General features: G+C 55.7%; 1 protein-coding gene across 1 annotated transcript; it reads right to left on the bottom strand.

The window, feature by feature from the left end:
* Positions 1-3,455: 3,455 nt before the first annotated feature.
* TXNL4A (thioredoxin like 4A) lies at positions 3,456-19,311 on the bottom strand. The gene is made up of 4 exons (XM_051840447.3): positions 19,261-19,311; positions 18,475-18,647; positions 7,420-7,523; positions 3,456-4,403 (listed from the first exon to the last, which is right to left on the bottom strand). Exons 2-4 carry the CDS (start codon positions 18,625-18,627, stop codon positions 4,232-4,234), a joined length of 429 nt encoding a protein of 142 aa, XP_051696407.1. The 5' UTR covers positions 18,628-18,647; positions 19,261-19,311; the 3' UTR covers positions 3,456-4,231.
* Positions 19,312-19,371: the final 60 nt, after the last annotated feature.

The following is a 19,371-nucleotide window of genomic DNA, read 5'->3' as shown; positions in this document are numbered from 1 at the left end:
GCCCAGAAGACCTTTCAGAATAAAATCCTTCCTCAGCGCCCGCCCCCTGCAGCTCCGCCCACGTCTGAATCATTCCTTGGGACCAGCTCCCTGTGTTGTGGGCGGGTCAGACGAGTTCTCTGGTCTCATGGCACTCTATCTGCTGTTGGGAATCTGTGAATGATTTTCAGGGTTTCAAAAACGCTCTGCTCTCGTTCACATGCCTGTTGCTTGTGGGAGAGGTTGAAGCTGTGGCCAGAGAGAAGACAGGAGCCAACACAGTGGCTGTGGAAGACAGTCGGAAGTCTTCACAGTTCTCCTGCTGACTGTCCAAGGGGAGCCGCATCAGGAAACTGTTCATGTTCTTCACTTTTGATGATAATCATAAAAGTGCCACAAAAGAAGTCCAGGGTCATGACCGCCATCATGAGTGACACAGGAAGTTCATGGCCAGCTAATGACTTCCGAGGAAACAGCCACCCATGTCCTCCACCCTGGGACAGCAACAGTGCGCAAGACAGAAACTGTGGAAACGGAGCCAATGCACAAGCCCACACCGATATCACCTCTGTATCTGGATTCAGAACTTATCTCGGTGGTGGCAAGACAAGTGGCTTTGGCATGATTTACGACTCCAAGGGTTATGCAAAGACAAATGAATCCAACACAGACTTGCATGGCCTATGTGGGAAGACTCCAAGGAGACAGCAAGGAGCAAGAACAGGAGGGAGGCCCAGGAGGCTGTCAAGGCCACAGGTGCTGGCAGAGTGAACTGGAGGGGCCGTGCTGTGGCACAGCAGGTGAGCCGCCACCTGCAGTGCCGGGATCCAGTCCCGGCTGCTCCACTTGCAATCCAGCTCCTTGCTAACGCACCTGGAAAGGCAGCAGCTGATGGCCCAAGTACTTGGGCCTCTGCCACTCAGGTGGGAGACCTGGATGGAGCCGCAGCAGTTGCAGCCATTTGGAGAGTGAACCAGCAGGTGGAAGATCTCTGTCAGTCTGCCTTTCATATTTCTTTAAAAAGTGAGCTGGAGGAGCCAGCACTGTGGCATAGTGGGTCAAGCCCCAGCACCAGTATCCCCTGTGAGTGCTGGTTTGTGTCCTGATGCACTTCTGATCCAGCTCCATGTGTGGAAAAGCAGCGGGCCCGTGACCTACGTGGGAGACCCAGCTGGAGTTCCTGGCTTCAGCCTTGCCCTGGCCAGGCCATCGGGGGAGTGACCCAGCAGATGGAAGATCTCTTTTTCTGTGATTTTTTTCAAATAAATCTTTGGGGGAAAAAAAAAAGTGAGCTGAAGATTGGGGAACAGCAGAGTAGATTCTGCAGTGGATCTACAGTGATCACGTGATCTTCTCGTGGGGACTGATACACCATAAAAACTTAGAAAAAAGAATGCTAGGGGGAGATGCATTCTCAAAGCTGTTAATAAAAGTCATGTAGAAGTTTTTTTTTTTTTAAATAAAGATTTTATTTACTTATTTATTAGAGAGGTAAAGTTACAGAGAGAGGGAGGCCTTCCATCCGCTGGTTCACTCCCCAAATGGCCGCAACGGCCGGAGCTGCACCAATCTGAAGCCAGGAGCCAGGAGCTTCTTCTGGGTCTCCCTCGTGGGTGCAGGGGGCAAGGACTTGGGCCATCTTCTGCTGCTTTCCCAGGCCACAGCAGAGAGCTGGATCGGAAGAGGAGCAGCCGAGACACAAACTGCCACCCATATGGGATGCCAGCACTGAAGGCAGAGGCTTAGCCCACCATGCCACAGCACTGGCCCTCAAGAGGCAGGTCCTCATGTACTCATTCTATTTTTCTTTCCAAATTTGCACCTACATTTTGCTAAGAAACCCAGAGAGTGCATCTTGGCCCTGGGTATGGTTCCTTAAGGTGTGTGTGGATGGTAGCGAAGGGCTCCACTGGTGCAATCAGAAAAACGCAGCCCCCTGTGGACACGTGGTTTCACATCTGTTCCCCTAGTTCACCTGTCCACAGCTGTGGCTCTCACTCACTCACCACCGAGCAGCAGTCGTTTGAATTAATCTATTTTCTATTTGACTACTTGTTTCCAAACAATGCTGCAACACACGCTCGTGCCCACCTCCTTGTGTGTGCATGCCTGTCTCCAGGACCCGAGTTCCTACCGTCTGGAACCCAGGCTTACAGCCCCGCCAGCTCCTTCCCAGAGCCCCGAAGCAACGGGGAGCAGACGAGGCGAGGGCAGCCATCAGGTCAGCGTTCAAGTGCACATCCTCTGCTGCTACTTAAACTTGGGGCAATCTAAGCTTTAGTCTCTGTCTCTGCTAAGCATCTACCTGGTAGGCGTTGAAGGATTTGTGGAATTGACTTGCAATTTGCTTGCTTTCAAGCAAAAGGCAAGGTAGCATGTGAAGATGTGGCTCACGTCTGAGCCCTGGGCGGAGCATCCATGCACAGTCCAACCTACTTTTGGGGGGGAGGGGCTCTGCAGAGGTGACTAAGACTCAACGTGGTTGTGGGTTGGGGCCCTGAGCTCATAGGACAATGGGCCCGGAGAGTCCCTCGCTCCTGTGGGGCTGTGCAGAGGCGCCCACACCCTCACCAGACACCTCACTAGCTGGAACCTCGGCCTGGCACTTCCAGACCCCAGAACTGGGAAGAACCCTGTTACTTACAATGCCCATCCATGGTGCTCACCCAGTGACATGTCTACAAGAAACTTAGACATGGAAGCCACACTAACATGTGACCCACACCCCCTGGGAACCTCCCATGGACAGTTCAGCGGTCCCCACACAGCCATGCACCCACCACCCACCTCAGACACCCACCCATCTCTTCCAGCTTGGGCAACCCTGAACTCACAGGCTCTGCATCTTCCCACAGCGGGGTGGTCTCAGGGTTCGTGCAATTGGTAACATCCAACAGCACGGTTAAACCGCCGGTGGACAGTCTCTTCAGCACAGCTGTGTGGACTCAGGTGCTCAGTTCTCTGGGCTCCCACCTAGGGTCCAGAGGCAGCACCAGGTCTGAGGCCCTGTCTGACCATCCTACAGCACCCCCAGCAGGGCAGCAAGGCCCCGATTCCTCCATGTTCCCAGCACCCCTCACTCTGGTGGCTGTGACACCATGCAAGGGCCTATACTCCTCATTGTACAGAAAAATGGATGAGAGTAAACCACAGGCTTGCACATTTGTATGTACAAAATTTCCCATTAAGCATTCCTTGTTTTAACCACCTCACCCTAACAACAGCACTACATATGTACCCACAAGCACAGCCTCACAGGTGTGAACACGTTTACAAGGTACTACTTACCAACAGGCACTGCTTCCTGTGTTAACACGTGTGTACGGAGAGCAGCCAAGGCAACTGCCCAGTTAGAAGAGCCTGGGTCTGAAGCCAGACAGAGGCCGCAGGGCACCAGGGTGCGCACGCCCTCTCATGTCACAGCGTGAACGCACACCGTGGAAGAGAAACAGGCTGCAGGAAAGACACCTTTTCCATTTTTTTTTAAGATTTATTTATTTATTTATGTGAAAGGCAGAGAGGGAGGGAGGGATAGAAATGGGGATCTCCTGTCCGCTGGTTCACTCCTCAAATGCCCACACCAGCTGGGGCAGCGCCAGATTGACGCCAGGAACCAGGGACTCCGTCTGAGCCTCCACATGGTGGCAGGGGCCCCAACACCTGAGCCATCCACTGCCTTCCCAAGGGCACTAGCAGGAAGCTGACCAGATGCAGCGTAGCCAGGGCTCGAGTGCTGCGGGTGCTGCCTTAGCCCGCTGGGCCGAAGGCCTGCCCTGAAAGGGACTTCACCATGCGGACAGGACACAGTGTGCCTGAGGCCGTGACGACAGCGCTGCCAGCCCCTGTGGGGAGAGCAGCATTCTGGACGAGCCTCAGGACCGCACACTGCAGCCCCACCCAGCAACAGGTCAGCCCAGACGCAGTCAGTGGCGGGAGCTCGTGCTGGGGCAGCTGGGGCAGGTGGGCCGCCGTCCATCGTGGCTGTGTCCTTACGGAGGCGCGCAGGAGGAGGCACCAGGAGCCAGGCAGAAGACCCTGTGCCACGGCCTCAGACAGAGCCCAGGCTGCCCCGTGGGCTTCCTGCCTCCACAGCTGGACACAACAGCGCCTTCCGCAGACGGCTAAGCACGCGGAGCAGGACGGCCGGCTGGGCGCTGCAAAGAGCTCCAGGCCTCGGGCGCGGCTGTTTCCCAAGGCCTGAGGCGCTCTGCACCATCCCCGCGCGGGGACGGCCCCATGGCTTCGCCGAGGCTCAGTACCGGTACTTGGTGGAGTAGTCCTTGGGAGACACAACCAGGCCGCGGCCCTTGCGGGCACCGCGGTACACGGTCTCGGTGATGTCTACCATCTCCTGCTTGTCCTCCATGGCCCAGTTGATCTTGTTGTTGTTGCCGGTGCCCAAGTCAATCATGATGTGCTTGTTCCTGGGGAGGAAGGCATCGATCCCATCAGGATCCCAGAACCTGCACGGAGACCCGCCCACTCCCCCGCTCCTAGTGACTCCCATCAGGATCTCAGAAAACCTGCACGGAGACCCGCCCACTCCCCTGCTCCTAGTGACTCCCATCAGCATCCCAGAACCTGCACGGAGACCCGCCCACTCCCCTGCTCCTAGTGACTCCCATCAGGATCTCAGAACCTGCACGGAGACCCGCCCACTCCCCTGCTCCTAGTGACTCCCATCAGGATCCCAGAACCTGCACGGAGACCCGCCCACTCCCCCGCTCCTAGTGACTCCCATCAGGATCCCAGAACCTGCACGGAGACCCGCCCACTCCCCTGCTCCTAGTGACTCCCATCAGGATCCCAGAACCTGCATGGAGACCCGCCCACTCCCCCGCTCCTAGTGACTCCCATCAGGATCTGAGAACCTGCACGGAGACCCGCCCACTCCCCCGCTCCTAGTGACTCCCATCAGGATCCCAGAACCTGCACGGAGACCCGCCCACTCCCCTGCTCCTAGTGACTCCCATCAGGATCCCAGAACCTGCATGGAGACCCGCCCACTCCCCTGCTCCTAGTGACTCCCATCAGGATCTCAGAAAACCTGCATGGAGACCCGCCCACTCCCCCTGCTCCTAGTGACTCCCATCAGCATCTCAGAACCTGCACGGAGACCCGCCCACTCCCCCTGCTCCTAGCGACTCCCATCAGGATCTCTGAACCTGCACGGAGACCCGCCCACTCCCCTGCTCCTAGTGACTCCCATCAGGATCTGAGAACCTGCACGGAGACCCGCCCACTCCCCCTGCTCCTAGCGACTCCCATCAGGATCTCAGAACCTGCACGGAGACCCGCCCACTCCCCCTGCTCCTAGTGACTCCCATCAGGATCTGAGAACCTGCACGGAGACCCGCCCACTCCCCCTGCTCCTAGTGACTCCCATCAGGATCTGAGAACCTGCACGGAGACCCGCCCACTCCCCTGCTCCTAGTGACTCCCATCAGGATCTGAGAACCTGCACGGAGACCCGCCCACTCTCCCCTGCTCCTACCGCTTGCTCACACCCTTCCAGGACACAGACTCTGCTGCACAACACAGCTCGCTCGGTGCTGTTTTTCCTGGGCTATCAAATACCCTCCAGGGCAACTAAAGGTCAGGACACACGAGGGCCACACTGGTCCACCTGGAGAAGCACCGGAAGGTTCCACAGTGCTCTGAGAGACGCTTAGCATAAACTCTACCCAAAGACCCAGACCTGTGAAATTAAAATGACATTTTGCATTTCTGTGATCAAGGAAGTGAAAGATCTTCACACACTGCACCTCCCAGGAGCCAGACCTCCTCCCTGAGTTTGTGCTCTCATAGGCCCTTTGTTTTATTTGAGTCTTCCCGGGTTTGCCAAGGCGAGACGTTCAGTGACTCCTATAGGATCACAGGTCTGGCCTCAGGGGACGGCTCCCGTGTGGCCTCCTTTCGACAGGGTGAGCCATGGGCACATCTGATGCCCCGCTCCGCTTCACACGGTCACGTCCAGGACAGCCTTCCCACGCTCGCTGGGATTTGGACACCTGTCTCCCACCCCCTCTTGCCTGCTCCACGTCAGTCATCCCTCACACATGCAGGGGGGCACACTGAGCTCACTCCCCTCTGGATCTGGGCTGTGCTGCACAGAGGATGGCCAAGCGCCTGGGCCTCTGCACCTGCATGGGAGACCCAGATGGAGTTCCTGGCTCCTGGCTTCAGCCTGGCTTGGAGAATAAACCAGTGGATGAAAGATCTCTCCTCTTTTATCATCTGCCTTTCCAACAAATACATAAATATTTTAAAAAGGAAAATAAACCCTCAGACTCTGCAGATGGCAAATACGCTGAAACCAGGCAAGACCAAGGGTGGCAGACCCCAGTCACAAGCGAAAGGGGTGAGCCAGGAATCCCTCCCTGCTCGTGGGGCATCCCGACTCTAACACTGGGGACGGCCGAGAGGGCTACCGCAGGAACCAGGAACAAAGGACCCAGAGGCAGACACGGCTCATGAGGCAGGGAAACTTGGGTACAGGCACCAGTCTGCCGGGCCGTGGATCGGCGCCTCCCTCCCAGTTCTGTTTCCTGGGCCCATCCAGGATGTGGGGCAGTGGACTCCCTTCCCTCTCGGTCTCTCAGGGCCGCACAGGTGCAGTGGTGTCTGCAGAGCCTCAGCCGGCCCGAGGGACGTGAGGCTGCGGCAGAGGCGCCTGCAGGCAGCACACTCCTGGTGGGCGCACACTGAGACCCCACGCCTGTGAGCACTGGAGAGGCCAGGCGGGCTCCCAGTCTTAGCTGATGTGACACACAGACTGCGCTGGACCACCTGAGCCACTCCAGTGCCCAGAGCAGGGCTTCAGGTCCAACTGAGACTGTGAGAGTGACTCGACCGGCCAGCGCCTTCCCAGCCGAGCAGGGCACAGCGACCGCAGACCCACGAGCACAAGGAGCCGGATGAGCCACAGCGGAGAGCAGCCCAGCCGCGGTTCTGCCTCGTGCGACCGAGTCCTGCAGCTGACCCTGCCCAAAGCCTCACCAGCAGGCCTGCGGGCACAGAGCACACACCCCGGCTCTGCTCCCCTTGGGAGGCGCCCATCCCAGAGTGTGGCCGGTGCTCTCACTGCTGCTGGCCAAGCTGTTTCCAAATAACTCAACAGAACTCAGAGCGGAGAAAACATGCTTTAAGCAAAGCCAACTGATAAGGACACTAAACAAAGGTGCTGACGTGGTAACTGGTGAGTGACGCCGGCAGTGAGAGTAACTTCTCTATTTCAATGGCACCCTGCTGGCCTTCCTGGCCACTTTACTTCAAGAGGGGAACTTGTTACTGAGTAAACACGGAAACTGGAACTGTACTTTGACAATTACTGAAGACTCACAGGGATCCCCTGGCCACGTGACCACATAACTGGCTTGCTCCTGCAGGACTGCTGATCACGGCCAAGCTCAGACCACCCGTGCGTGAGGTCAGACATACCTGAAGAAAAACATGACCGTGCACGGGTCGTACAGCTCGTACATCTTGTTGAAGTCGGGCACTTCTGTGATGTCCACAAGATAAATAACCGCAAAATTTTTAACCTACGAGAAAAAGAAATTAAGAAAAACTAAAATTACAGATCCATTTGGCTCTCATTATGTTAAAGCACATTAAAAAAACAAGACTCTGTGTCATAACTGGACAATTTTCAAATGAATTCTCCAGCACTTCCTGCCCAGTAAGCTAGCACACAAGGAAACCACACAACACCGTGAGGAGCTGGCTTCTGACGATTCACTCTGGCGTCTCTCACAGTGCCTTCACAGTGTGGCACTCACGGGAGATCCCGAAAGCCCACTGAGCTGCCACAACTGGGCTTGCATGCTGAGCCACTGCTTTAAACCACACGTGTGCAGACCTCAGCCGTCCACGACCTTCCAGCCGTCCCGGACTGAACATCTGCCAGTACCAACAGGACCCCAGGTGATACTGTACACATTTTCCGTGATTTTTTTCTTTAACTGCAAGTTCATCAGAGAATATATTTAGAGAAAACAGAAAAATATAAAGAAAGTAAAATCACCTCCAGCCTCAATACCCGCAGGTAACTGGTCTAATTCCTCTGTTACATTTCTCTTCTACCTCTTTTCTCTAATTCTTTTGCCACATTTCCCCCCACTTTCAGGGCATGTTAAAAAAAATTCTATGGGACAGTGCTGTGGTGTAGCTGGTAAAGCCACCACCAGCAACACCGGCATCCCAAATGGGCATCAGTTCGAGTCCTGGCTGCTCCACTCCTGATCCAGCTCCCTGCTAATGGCTGGGAAAGCAGCAGCAGATGGCCCAAGTGCTTGGGACCCTGCACCCACGTGGGAGACCTGGAAGAAGCTCCTGGCTTTGGCTTGGTCCAGCCCCTGGCCGTTGTGGAAAACTGGGGAGTGGACCAGTGGATGGAAGATCTCTCTCTTTCAAATAAATAAATCTTTTTTTTTAAATCAACTAGAAAATTTAAAGATTCTATGTGTACTGTTTCTATGAAATGTGATCATACAGTTGTCAGACTACAAGATTACGTATCCTGCTTTCATTGTGATCATTCCCTTAACAAATTACCCATCTTCCAGAAACACAAGCTTCTACATCTTATTTCACCAGTGGCCATGTTGTTACTATCCTGTTACTTTGTTTCTGATTTTTCATGACTCAATCAAATGTTCCATTAACACTAATGCTACCTGTGAACTGTACCCTTATACTGTTTACACACTCCATCATTTCCTAAGGATGAATTCCCAAGAGAACCTCTGGACCATGGAATATGACATCTGTAAGGCTCAAACAAATACTGCCAACACCCTCCGGAAAGCTTACACCACTTCCGTGTGTTGAGCAGGGCTGTGTCCACACTGCTACATATAAGGTCCAACCTCAATGCCGAGCGTGTGACTTCTCCAGGAACAGCAGGTGGGCCCCCATCACCAAGTGCTGCGCACAAGCTGTGGGGCCAAGGAGGACAGGGTGGGTTCCACCCCGTGGAGGAGGCTCTCTCCCAGGTCCTGGGAGCACACCCCTGCCCCTGACTCTGGATGTCAGGTCTCCACACTGTGAGCAGACCCGGCCTGTGACGTTTTCTGGCAGCCATGGGAGACAGGCACCCACCCACATTTCTTTCCAAAGTCACTCTAACATCCAACTCTAACTTACAGATGGGATAATGTGGTAACTGGGATTTGCTTTAAATGCTGCAGCATAATCAGGGCTAGACAACATGAGAATGGCAACGTATTAATAACCACTGCAGCCGAGGACAGGAACAGAGGGCTCATTACACACTCCTCTCTACTCCTGGGAATATCTGGACTCCATGTGTTCTCCAACACCCCACTGAAAGCTCAGAGGCCCCCAGAGTCAACGTGGTCCTTCAGTCAGTTGCTTCTCAGCATCGCCAACCTCCCGGCTTAAAGCGGGAAATGACACAAGGAGCCCATCTTCTTCAGAGTGGTTTAGTATCTATTTTGTAAATGATGACATCCAAATACCTAACTCGATGATCCCATGTAATTTTCAAGACGCAAATCCTCATTTTATACAACCTTTAGAAGCAGGCTCTCCCTTTTCAGTAAGAACCTTGTAGACCACCCAGAGGAAGATCCGCCACCACCGAGCGACAGCACAGCACCCACTCCTCTCTCGCTTCCCGTGTAGACTGAGCATGGCTTTGGGCCTCCCAGAGGTAGGAATGTCTGCCATGTCCACAGACATGTCTCGTACACACGTGTGCTGCTAGGTAAGTATGTGTTACATGAAGAGCTTTTTAACATTGAATGTGTTCAAACTCAAGAAACACATTGTCACTGAGAATGATTTTGGAGAGGACCATCATCCTGCCCTACGAGCCAGTTCAGTCCATGCCCACTCAGGGGCCATGCCCGGGTGGTAGAATGAGAAGGCCATGCCAAGATGGCCGCAGGCAAGCAAGTGTCAGAATGGCTCTGAAACCCACATGGCAATGGAGCCTGCCTGGCAACAGGCTGTGATTGGATGACTTTGGAAACCACATGGCAAACGGAGCCTGCCTGGCAACAAGCTGTGATTGGTTAGAGCATAAACTGCCCCTTGACCGGATTGGCTGCCTTGGCTATATAAGCTGCTGTAGCAACTGAAATAAACGAGTCTGCAGGCTGCCAGCCTCTGGCCCCTTTCACCCAACTCCCAGGGTCTGTGTGGTGACTCCGCGCCTCTTGCCCCCACCACACTCCTCCTCTCAGAAGAAATCAACTGCAACATCTGGTGCGCCAACATGACTGAGAGAGACAGCGTGTCGGACTCGGCGAGGTCCCCCCTTGATTTCGGCAAGAAGGCCCCTCGGTGTTTTGTGTGCTATTCGGTTCTGTGAGGGTGAGCACAGAACCCCTCCTACACCCCTTTCCTTGTCCTTGTCCTCGGTCTAAGTGACCCCAGGTTAAGCACACACTGCCCAGAAGCGTACGCCGCTTCTCAGCTCCTCTTACTTTCGGTTCACCTGGTGAATTCACATAAGGGACTGATCATCCCAGAATTCGGAACCAAGTCATCTTCCCTCACTTTAGACAGGTGATGCTCCGGAGACACCGTGTGGGCCTATGGCCTTGACCTAACGAATCAAGGAAGTCCCCCACTAAGCACAGGACATACTTACGATCTGACACACAGCACTGTCTGGTCATCTAACGTAGGGAACCCCTGCACAATGCCGTCAGCCGCTGAGGTGCTAGGAATTTGCTTTGTTATGGCAGCAGTGCTGTGCGTGTCTTTCCTTTGGCTAGAGTTGGTGTGGCGCACTGCTCTTAAGTGCTCAAACATGGGAAAGATACCCCCCTCTCAGAAGCGCACGCAGATTACCAAACACAGTGAATCTGTGAGTGATAAGAGCCTGTCACTCCAGGTCCCTGTCTTACAGGAAACAGTTGATGACTTAGGGAGAGCCAGGACAGTGAAAATGACAATGTAGCAAACAAGGTAACAAACAATGTAGCAACGCCAAGTCAGCCACCCCCCAAATACCCGTGGGATGACTTAGAGGACCTCGAGACAATAACCCATGCGAGGTCATCCCATCTGCACCCAGTGAGGGTTCCCACATTTGTGGCAGTACTCAGGCACCCGAGGCTCTCAGGGCAGCCGCTAGACCCCATCCCACCTGCATGTTTGCCGTAAATGTAGGAGTGGACACAGAATTCAGGCCCTGGATTCCAATGCCCTTAGAAAGGCTTCTGGTAACCAAGGGCCGAGGATATGCTTGTCTTTCCAGAGGATGCGGGACAGCCCATTTGGGTACCACCCAGAAACATCAAGCCTGCAACTGACAGCCAACCAGAACCAGCTGAACAAGACTAAGAATCTGCCTTGTTAGCGGACGCACCTGCCCTATCATCCTACCCTGAGGAACTGCCCATAGCCACATCTGTTACTGTTTTATACCCCACTAGCTCTGGCCAACCACTCAAATGGCCCACAGCCTGTGTGTGCTCATGCCATTCCAGATAAACATTGTTCCTCATTCCTACCCCCATCTGAGCAAGCACTCTTGTGGTCTCTGGATTTGAGTGCTGGTTAGTCAACAATGGGTAAGATCCCCTGGGAGACAACCTAAGACAGGCACAGCTGCGTATGGAGACCACATGGAAACGGGGTCAACAATGGTATGGCCAAGAGTCATGCCTCCCGTTGCTCAAAAATAAACAAAAAGGGGGAAATGTGGTGGAATGAGAAGGCCATGCCAAGATGGCCACTGGCAAGCCAGCGTCAGTTACTCACGAATGGCTTTGAAACCCACCTGGCAACGGAGCCTGCCTGGCAACAGGCTGTGATTGGTTGGGGCACAGACCACCCCTTGACTGGGTTGGCTGCCTTGCCTATATAAGCTGCTGTAGCAACGGAAATAAACGAGCCTGCGGGCTGCTCACCTCTGGCCCACTTTCACCCGCCTCCCGGCGTCTGTGTGGTGATTCTGCGCCTCTTGCCCCCGCCACGTTCCTCCTCTCAGGAACAAATCAACCTCAACACCAGGGCAGGAAGTGGACACTCCCCAGCAAGAAAGGAACCACCCCGAAGCGTGCACACCCGGCGCGGGCAGGCCTGCCGGCCAGCAGCACCTCAACCTCTGCTCTGGAGCTCCAGGCTGCAGCCTGCCGGGCGGTTCGCTAGACCCTGGCGCCTGCCTCCTACATGGGCTGAACACAGCTGACAGGGCCAGTCCTCCCAAACATTTCACTACAACTCCTAGGTATGTTTTACATAGAACTGAAATGAAGGTAGGTGTCCACAATTTTTCTCCATTTCTGAAAACAGAGAAATGGAAAAAACCACTGCTTTGTACCACCCAGTACTGTAACTGTAAACAAGCTTTTACAGGACAGTCAAGTAAAATCAAGTGTTCTACAGTGGGCAGTGCCTCCCGTTCCCCAGGCTGCCACACCCGTGCTTTTACGCCAGCCAACAGTGAAGTTCTGGGGGAAAACCCCTTCCAAGCAGCCACCTGACGGCTTCGGCCGGCACGGAGCTGCGGAGCCCCTCCCCCTCACTGCGCAGCGTGCTGCTGCCCACTGTGAAGTTCTCACAGCATAAAAGCCCCCTTGCTTGAGTGACTGGAGGGCCCGCAGACCTACAGACCGCTTTCCACACAAGGGTTCCACATCTCACTCCCACCTGGACACCACACCGATCACCACCCAACCACGAAGGGCCACACTGCTTGAATGCATCTTCCTCTAACCTTTGCAATGTCTCTTTTTCACCTACTCCTGGTACTTTAAATGTATCTATTTGTGTAAGCCTGTATGTATCTAGTCATAAAAGTCTGTATCTAAAATAACATTTCACCTAATACTTTTGCAGTAACTTCCGCTGGTTGCTGAATTGTACAGGAGGCCTTCAAAAAGTTCATGCAAAATGAGCATTATAAAAAAATGATGCATGGATTTCAAATTTGCACCAACATTACTTAATTTCCATGAACTTTTGAAACACTTTGAAATGCACAAATCTCACTTATTTGTACTCCATAACTTCAGTCTATCAGGTTGGGTTCTTGCTAATTTGTGTTTTAAAAGGCAGAGAAACAACACAGAGAGTGAGAAATCTGATGGTTCACTCCCCCAAACAACTCCAACAGCAGGACTGGGCCAGGCAAAACCCAAGAGGAAGAAACTCAACACAGGTCTCCCCAGGAGCGGCAGGGACTCAGCCACTGCAGCCTCCACCGGCTGCCCCCAGCTCTGCACTAGCAGGAAGCTGGCACTGGGGGCACAGCCAGGACTCAGCCCCGGAAACCCCGACGTGAGGTGCCAGTGCTCCACGCAGCAACTTCATGCCTGCCCATACCCCACTGGTTTAATGTTGATTCTCTCAATCACAACAACAGTAAATGTCTGTTCTAACACTTCAGTCTGTTTTTCTTCTGAGAAAAGCTACTTATCAAGGAAGGAGTTTATCATGGCTCAGTCTTGGGGGTCCAGTTCAAGCTCAGGCAGGTCCACTGGTCTGGCCTCTGGTCAGGCCACTGCACTGCAGCGGTGGATCGGGCAAGGAGCAGAAGGGCTGGGCCTGACTGAGGCTTTCCCAACAACCCTCTTGCAAGAACCACCTTCCAAGGGCAGCGACCAGGAGCCAAGGACCTCTCACCAGGGCCTACCGCTCACCACCTTGTTTCTTTTTCTGAGAGGGGGAGGGATCCCCCAAGTACCTGTAAAGGCCTGGGCTACAGGGAGGAGCTGGGAACCCAACACAGGTCTCCCAGGTGGGGGCCAGAAACTCAACTGCTCCCCCAGAATCACTAAGTGATAACCAGGTTTCAACACCCCCAAGAGCTCGGGAGCCCAGTCTTGTTAACACCACGGTAGCCCTTCTAGGAGCCACACAATCCACCTCCCCATTAAAATGAAGCACTTGGGGCCAGGGCTACAGCTTGGTGGGCAGTGACATCACATCCCATACTGGAGCGCTGACTGGACTCCTGCCCCACTTCTTTTTTTTTCCTTTTTTAAAAGACTTATTTGTTTATTTGAAAGGCAGAGTTACAGAGAGGCAGAGAGAGAGAGAGAGAGAGAGAGAAAGGTCTTCCTGGTTTATTCCCTAGATGGGTGTAACGGCTGGAGCTGTGCCGATCCAAAGACAGGCCAGGAGCTTCTTCCGGGTCTCCCACGTGGGTCCAGGGGCCCAAGGACTTGAGCCATCTTCTACTGCTTTCCCAGGCCACAGCAGAGAGCTGGATCGGAAGTGGAGCAGCTGGGACTTGAACCGGTGCCCAAATGAGATGCTTGCACTGTAAGAAGTAGCTTCACCTGCTACACCACAGCACCAGCCCCGCTCCCTTTTTTTCCCTTAAAGGTTTTATTTATTTATTTGAAAGGTAGATTTACAGATAGAGAGAGAGAGGGAGGGGAGAGAAAGAGAGATCTTCCATCTGCTGGTTCACTCCCCAAATGGCCGCAATGGCCAGAACTGGGCTGATCCAAAGCCAGGAGCCAGGAACCAGAGCTTCTTCTGGGTCTCCCACATGGGTGCAGGGGCCCAAGGACTTGGGCCATCTTCTACTGCCTTCCCAGGCCATAGCAGAGAGTTGGATTGGAAGAGCAGCAGAATACGAAACAGCATGCATATGAGATGCCAGGGCCACAGGCGGAGGCTTAGCCACTACGCCACACTGCCAGCCCCCCATCCCACTTCTGATCCAGCTCCTTACTAATGCTCCTGAGGAAGCAATGCAAGATGGCCCAAGTGCCTGGATCCTTGCCACCCACGTGGGACACAGATGGAGTTCATGGCTTCCTGGCTTCAGCCTGGCCCAGCCCTGACCACTGCAGCCATCTGAGAACCAGAAGATGGAAGATCTCTTTCTCTCTGTCCCTCTGCCCTTCAAATAAATCTTAAAAAAAAAAAAAAAAAAAAAAAAAAACTTAGAAAATGCCTGTCTGAAGGCTACCCTGATGGCAATCACCCACCCACGTGTTCATAGTTTCTCAGCCAAACATGAATCTACCCAAACTTCTAGGAAAAAGGGTCTGGGCAGTTGACCAGGACCACGGACTTCTGAAGCCTCACTTTTTACATTCTGGGGGACGGCACTGTGGAGCAGCGGGTTGAGCTCACGCCTGCAGTGCCGGCATCCCTGTGGGCAGGGGCTCAAGTCCTGGCTGCTCCACGTCCAATCCAGCTCCCTGCTGATGAGCCTGGGAAAACAGAGGAAGATGGCCCGAGTTAGGGTCAAGTCCTGACATTTCAAACTTGACTCTAAGCTGGGACGGACAAAGACTGGGAGCAGGACGGAGGATCGCCCATCACCTGCTGGCTCTGCAGAGGTGGGTTTTCACAGTTTCACTGGTCTTTATACTAAAACTTTAAATTTCAAAAATTCCTGTTGAGCTTCCCCAAAAAGGGATAGAGAATGAAAACTTCATATTCTATCCTTATACAGTAAGAAAATAAAACACTAAAAGCTTTTCAATGCATTTCAAGTTCCTGTGTGTGTTTCAGAAAGACTTACTTATTTGAAAGGCAGAGTTACAGAGAAAGGGACAAACAGAGAAAGACCGTTACCTTCCATCCACTGGTTCACTCCCCAGATAGCTGGGACTGGGCCCTGCTAAAGCCTGGAGCTTCCTCGGGGTCTCCCATATGGGTGTGGGGGCCCAGGCACTTGGATCAGAAGTGGAGCAGCCACGAATGGAACCTGTGCCCTTATGAGAGGCAGACACTGCAAGTGGGAGCTTAACACACCAGGAAGCTGGTGGTTTTTTTTTTTTTTTTTTTTTTTTTGACAGGCAGAGTGGACATTGAGAGAGACAGAGAGAAAGGTCTTCCTTTTGCCGTTGGTTCACCCTCCAATGGCCGCCGTGGCCGGCGCATCACGCTGATCCGAAGCCAGGTGCTTCTCCTGGTCTCCCATGCAGGTGCAGGGCCCAAGCACTTGGGCCATTCTCCACTGCACTCCTGGGCCACAGCAGAGAGCTGGCCTGGAAGAGGGGCAACCGGGACAGAACCCGGTGTGCCGGCACCGCAAGGCAGAGGATTAGCCTATTGAGCCATGGCGCCGGCCCAAGCTGGTGTTCTAACAAAAGAAGACCACTACCTGCAGTGCCAGCATCCCATATGGGCACCGGTTCAAATCCCAGCTGCTCCACTTCTGCTCCAGCTCCCTGCTAATGTGCTTAAGAAAGCAGCAGAAGATGGCCCAAGGGCTTGGGCCCCTGCACCCACTGGGGATTCCCAGAAAAAGTCTGGCTCCTGATCAGCCCAGCTCCAGCCATTATGGCTATTTGGGGAGTAAACCAGGGGACGGAAGATTTCTTTGTTTCTCTCCCTCTTTCTCTGTAACTCTGCCTTTCAAATAAATAAAATATTAAAAAAAAAAGTATCTGGTTGGCTCGGTGGCACAGTAGGTTAATCCTCTGCCTGCGGCGCCAGCGGCACTGGCACCCTGGGTTCTAGTCCCGGTTGGGGCGTCAGATTCTGTCCCGGTTGCTCCTCTTCCAGTCCAGCTCTCTGCTGTGGCCCAGGAAGGCAGTGGAGAATGGCCCAAGTCCTTGGGCCCTGCACCCGTGTGGGAGACCAGAAAGAAGCACCTGGCTCCTGGCTTCAGATCAGCGCAGCGCGGGCCGCAGCGTGCTGGCCACAGTGGCCATTGAGGGGTGAACCATTGGAAAAAGGAAGACCTTTCTCTGTCTCTGTCTGTCTACTCTGCCTGTAAAAAAAAAAAGAAGTATCAAAAATCCCAATTTTTGGATAAAAATTTGAAAAAAAAAAAAAAAAAAAAAAAAAAAAAAAAAAAAAAAAAAAAAAACAAAGATAAAAATTCAGAAGTGAGCCCAGTTACGATGTCCTAATGAACAGGTTCGATACCACACAGTGTGTGTGCACTAATAACGAGACTCAGTCCTTAACTAACAGGTTAGAAAGAAATCCAGCAAGGTCCCTGAGCCCCTCCAGGAGCCACGGCCACCTGTTCCCAGCCGAGAGCACCGTGCTGGCAGCAGGAGCTGACACGAGGGAGACAGGGCACGCAGACCACACGACAGGTGTGCCCATCCGCCACTGCAGTGGTTCCCTGCTGAATGTGCGCACCTCTGTGCTGCTGCTGACACAGCCCCGGCTCCCCAGCACTCCTCTGCCCTTGCTCTCTTGGAGCCCAGAGGGACAGGCAGAAGGGCAGGTAACTAAGGCATCCCGCTCTGCCCGACCCCGAGGGGTTCCTGAGAGTGTGGCCCAAGGCCACGTCTCAGCAGAACCTGGGCAGCGCCTCTAAGAGCCCACAGCACCAGAACCTGGGCAGCACTGGGAAGGGGCCCTGAACCCCTGCGCCGACGGAGGGCAGGCGAGAAAGGGCTGCTTTGCTGCCGCTCTTCACTTAAGTTATTTATGAAACATCAACATTAAATATTTTACTAACACTTAACAGTGCTGCCAAATAAGTTCCCTAAAACCGTCCTATTTACACAGAACACAAGAGTACACAGTACTGCCCTACAGGCGCACTGCTACGTCAGCAGACGAGCCCAGACCACCTGGGTACTGATTCTAACACCGAGGGCGGGTTAAGCAGCTGTGGGTGACACCAGCATCCCACATGGACCCTGGTTCAAGTCTCCCCGGCTGCTCCACTCGCGATCCAGCTCCCTGCTGATGTGCCTGGGCGGGCAGCAAGCACCACCCAGCCCCTGACCTGCCCAGGCCCTGACTCTAACTCTGCCCTTCACATAAATACTGAAGAACAAACCAAACCCCAGCAAGTGAACAAAGTATCAGGCCCGCGCTCCCTCAGCTGCTCACGGTCAGCCCAGGAAGGTCCCAGCGAGGGCGGCAGCAACCTCAACAACCTGACCCTGAGAAGGTCCCTGGGCACAGGAGGAGGGGCCGGACACAGGGAGGGGGACCCAGACACAGAGAGGCGGGTGGGGCCAGATGCGGGGTTGGAGGGGCGGCCCTGGACACAGACATGGGGCGTGAGGCCTGGACACAGACATGAGGCAGGGGTGGGGGGCCTGGACACAGACACGGGGTGGTGGGGCCTGGACACAGACACGGGGTGGGGGGGCCAGGACACAGACACAGGGTGAGGGGGGGCATGGACACAGACACGGGGTGGGGGGGCTGGACACAGACACGGGGTGGGGGGCATGGACACAGACACGGGGTGGGGGGCCTGGACACAGACACGGGGAAGGGGGCATGGACACAGACACGGGGAGGGGGGCATGGACACAGACATGAGGCAGGGGTGGGGGGCCAGGACACAGACACAGGGTGGGGGGGCCTGGACACAGACATGAGGCAGGGGTGGGGGGCCTGGACACAGACACGGGGTGGGGGGCCAGGACACAGACACAGGGTGGGGGGGCCTGGACACAGACACAGGGTGGGGGGGCCTGGACACAGACATGAGGCAGGGGTGGGGGGCCTGGACACAGACATGAGGCAGGGGTGGGGGGCATGGACACAGCCCCGGAGACGGAAGCGCACGCTCGGGGCAGGGGCCGCGCAGCCGGCCTGAGTCCTCCCCCGGGAGCCGCCGCCTACCTTCTCCGCGATGCTGTACAGCACCTCGTCCATCTTCATACACGTGGGGTCCCAGTCGTGTCCGAAGCGAATGACGACCACGCGGTCCTCCTCCGACAGGATGGCCTGGTCCACCTGCCAGCCGTTGTGCAGGTGCGGGAGCATGTACGACATGGCGGGCACGGGGACGACGCCTGCGGGGCGGCGTCTCGCTCAGCGCCTGGAGGCCCGGCGAGCCCCCCGCCCGGCCCAGGCCGCCCCCGAGCGCCCGGAGAGCCCTTCGCCCGGCCCAGGCCGCCCCCGAGCGCCCGGAGAGCCCTTCGCCCGGCCCAGGCCGCCCCCGAGCGCCCGGCGAGCCCCCCGCCCGGCCCAGGCCGCCCCCGAGCGCCCGGAGAGCCCTTCGCCCGGCCCAGGCCGCCCCCGAGCGCCCGGCGAGCCCCCCGCCCAGGCCAGGCCGCCCCCGAGCACCCGGAGAGCCCTTCGCCCGGCCCAGGCCGCCCCCGAGCGCCCGGCGAGCCCCCCGCCCGGCCCAGGCCGCCCCCGAGCGCCCGGAGAGCCCCCCGCCCGGCCCAGGCCGCCCCCGAGCGCCCGGCGAGCCCCCGCCCGACCCAGGCCGCCCTCGAGCGCCCGGCGAGCCCCCCGCCCAGGCCAGGCCGCCCCCGAGCGCCCGGCGAGCCCCCCGCCCGGCCCAGGCCGCCCCCGAGCGCCCGGCGAGCCCCCCGCCCGGCCCAGACCGCCCTCGAGTGCCTGGCGAGACCCCCGCCCCGCCCGCCCGCAGCCCGCCGAGCCCACGGAGTCCCCACGCACCTTCCGGCAACACCACAGTCTCCCGAACCACAGCACCTACAGCGCGGGCGCGCGACGCCTACGTGCGCGCTCTCGACGCAGTGCGTGCGGCGTGCGTCAGGACGCGGCGCG

This window comes from Oryctolagus cuniculus, chromosome 10 (assembly GCF_051225735.1).
Source record: "Oryctolagus cuniculus isolate XC-2025 breed Fujian yellow rabbit chromosome 10, ASM5122573v1, whole genome shotgun sequence".
NCBI lineage: Eukaryota > Metazoa > Chordata > Mammalia > Lagomorpha > Leporidae > Oryctolagus > Oryctolagus cuniculus.
This window is presented reverse-complemented; position numbering and strand designations above follow the sequence as displayed.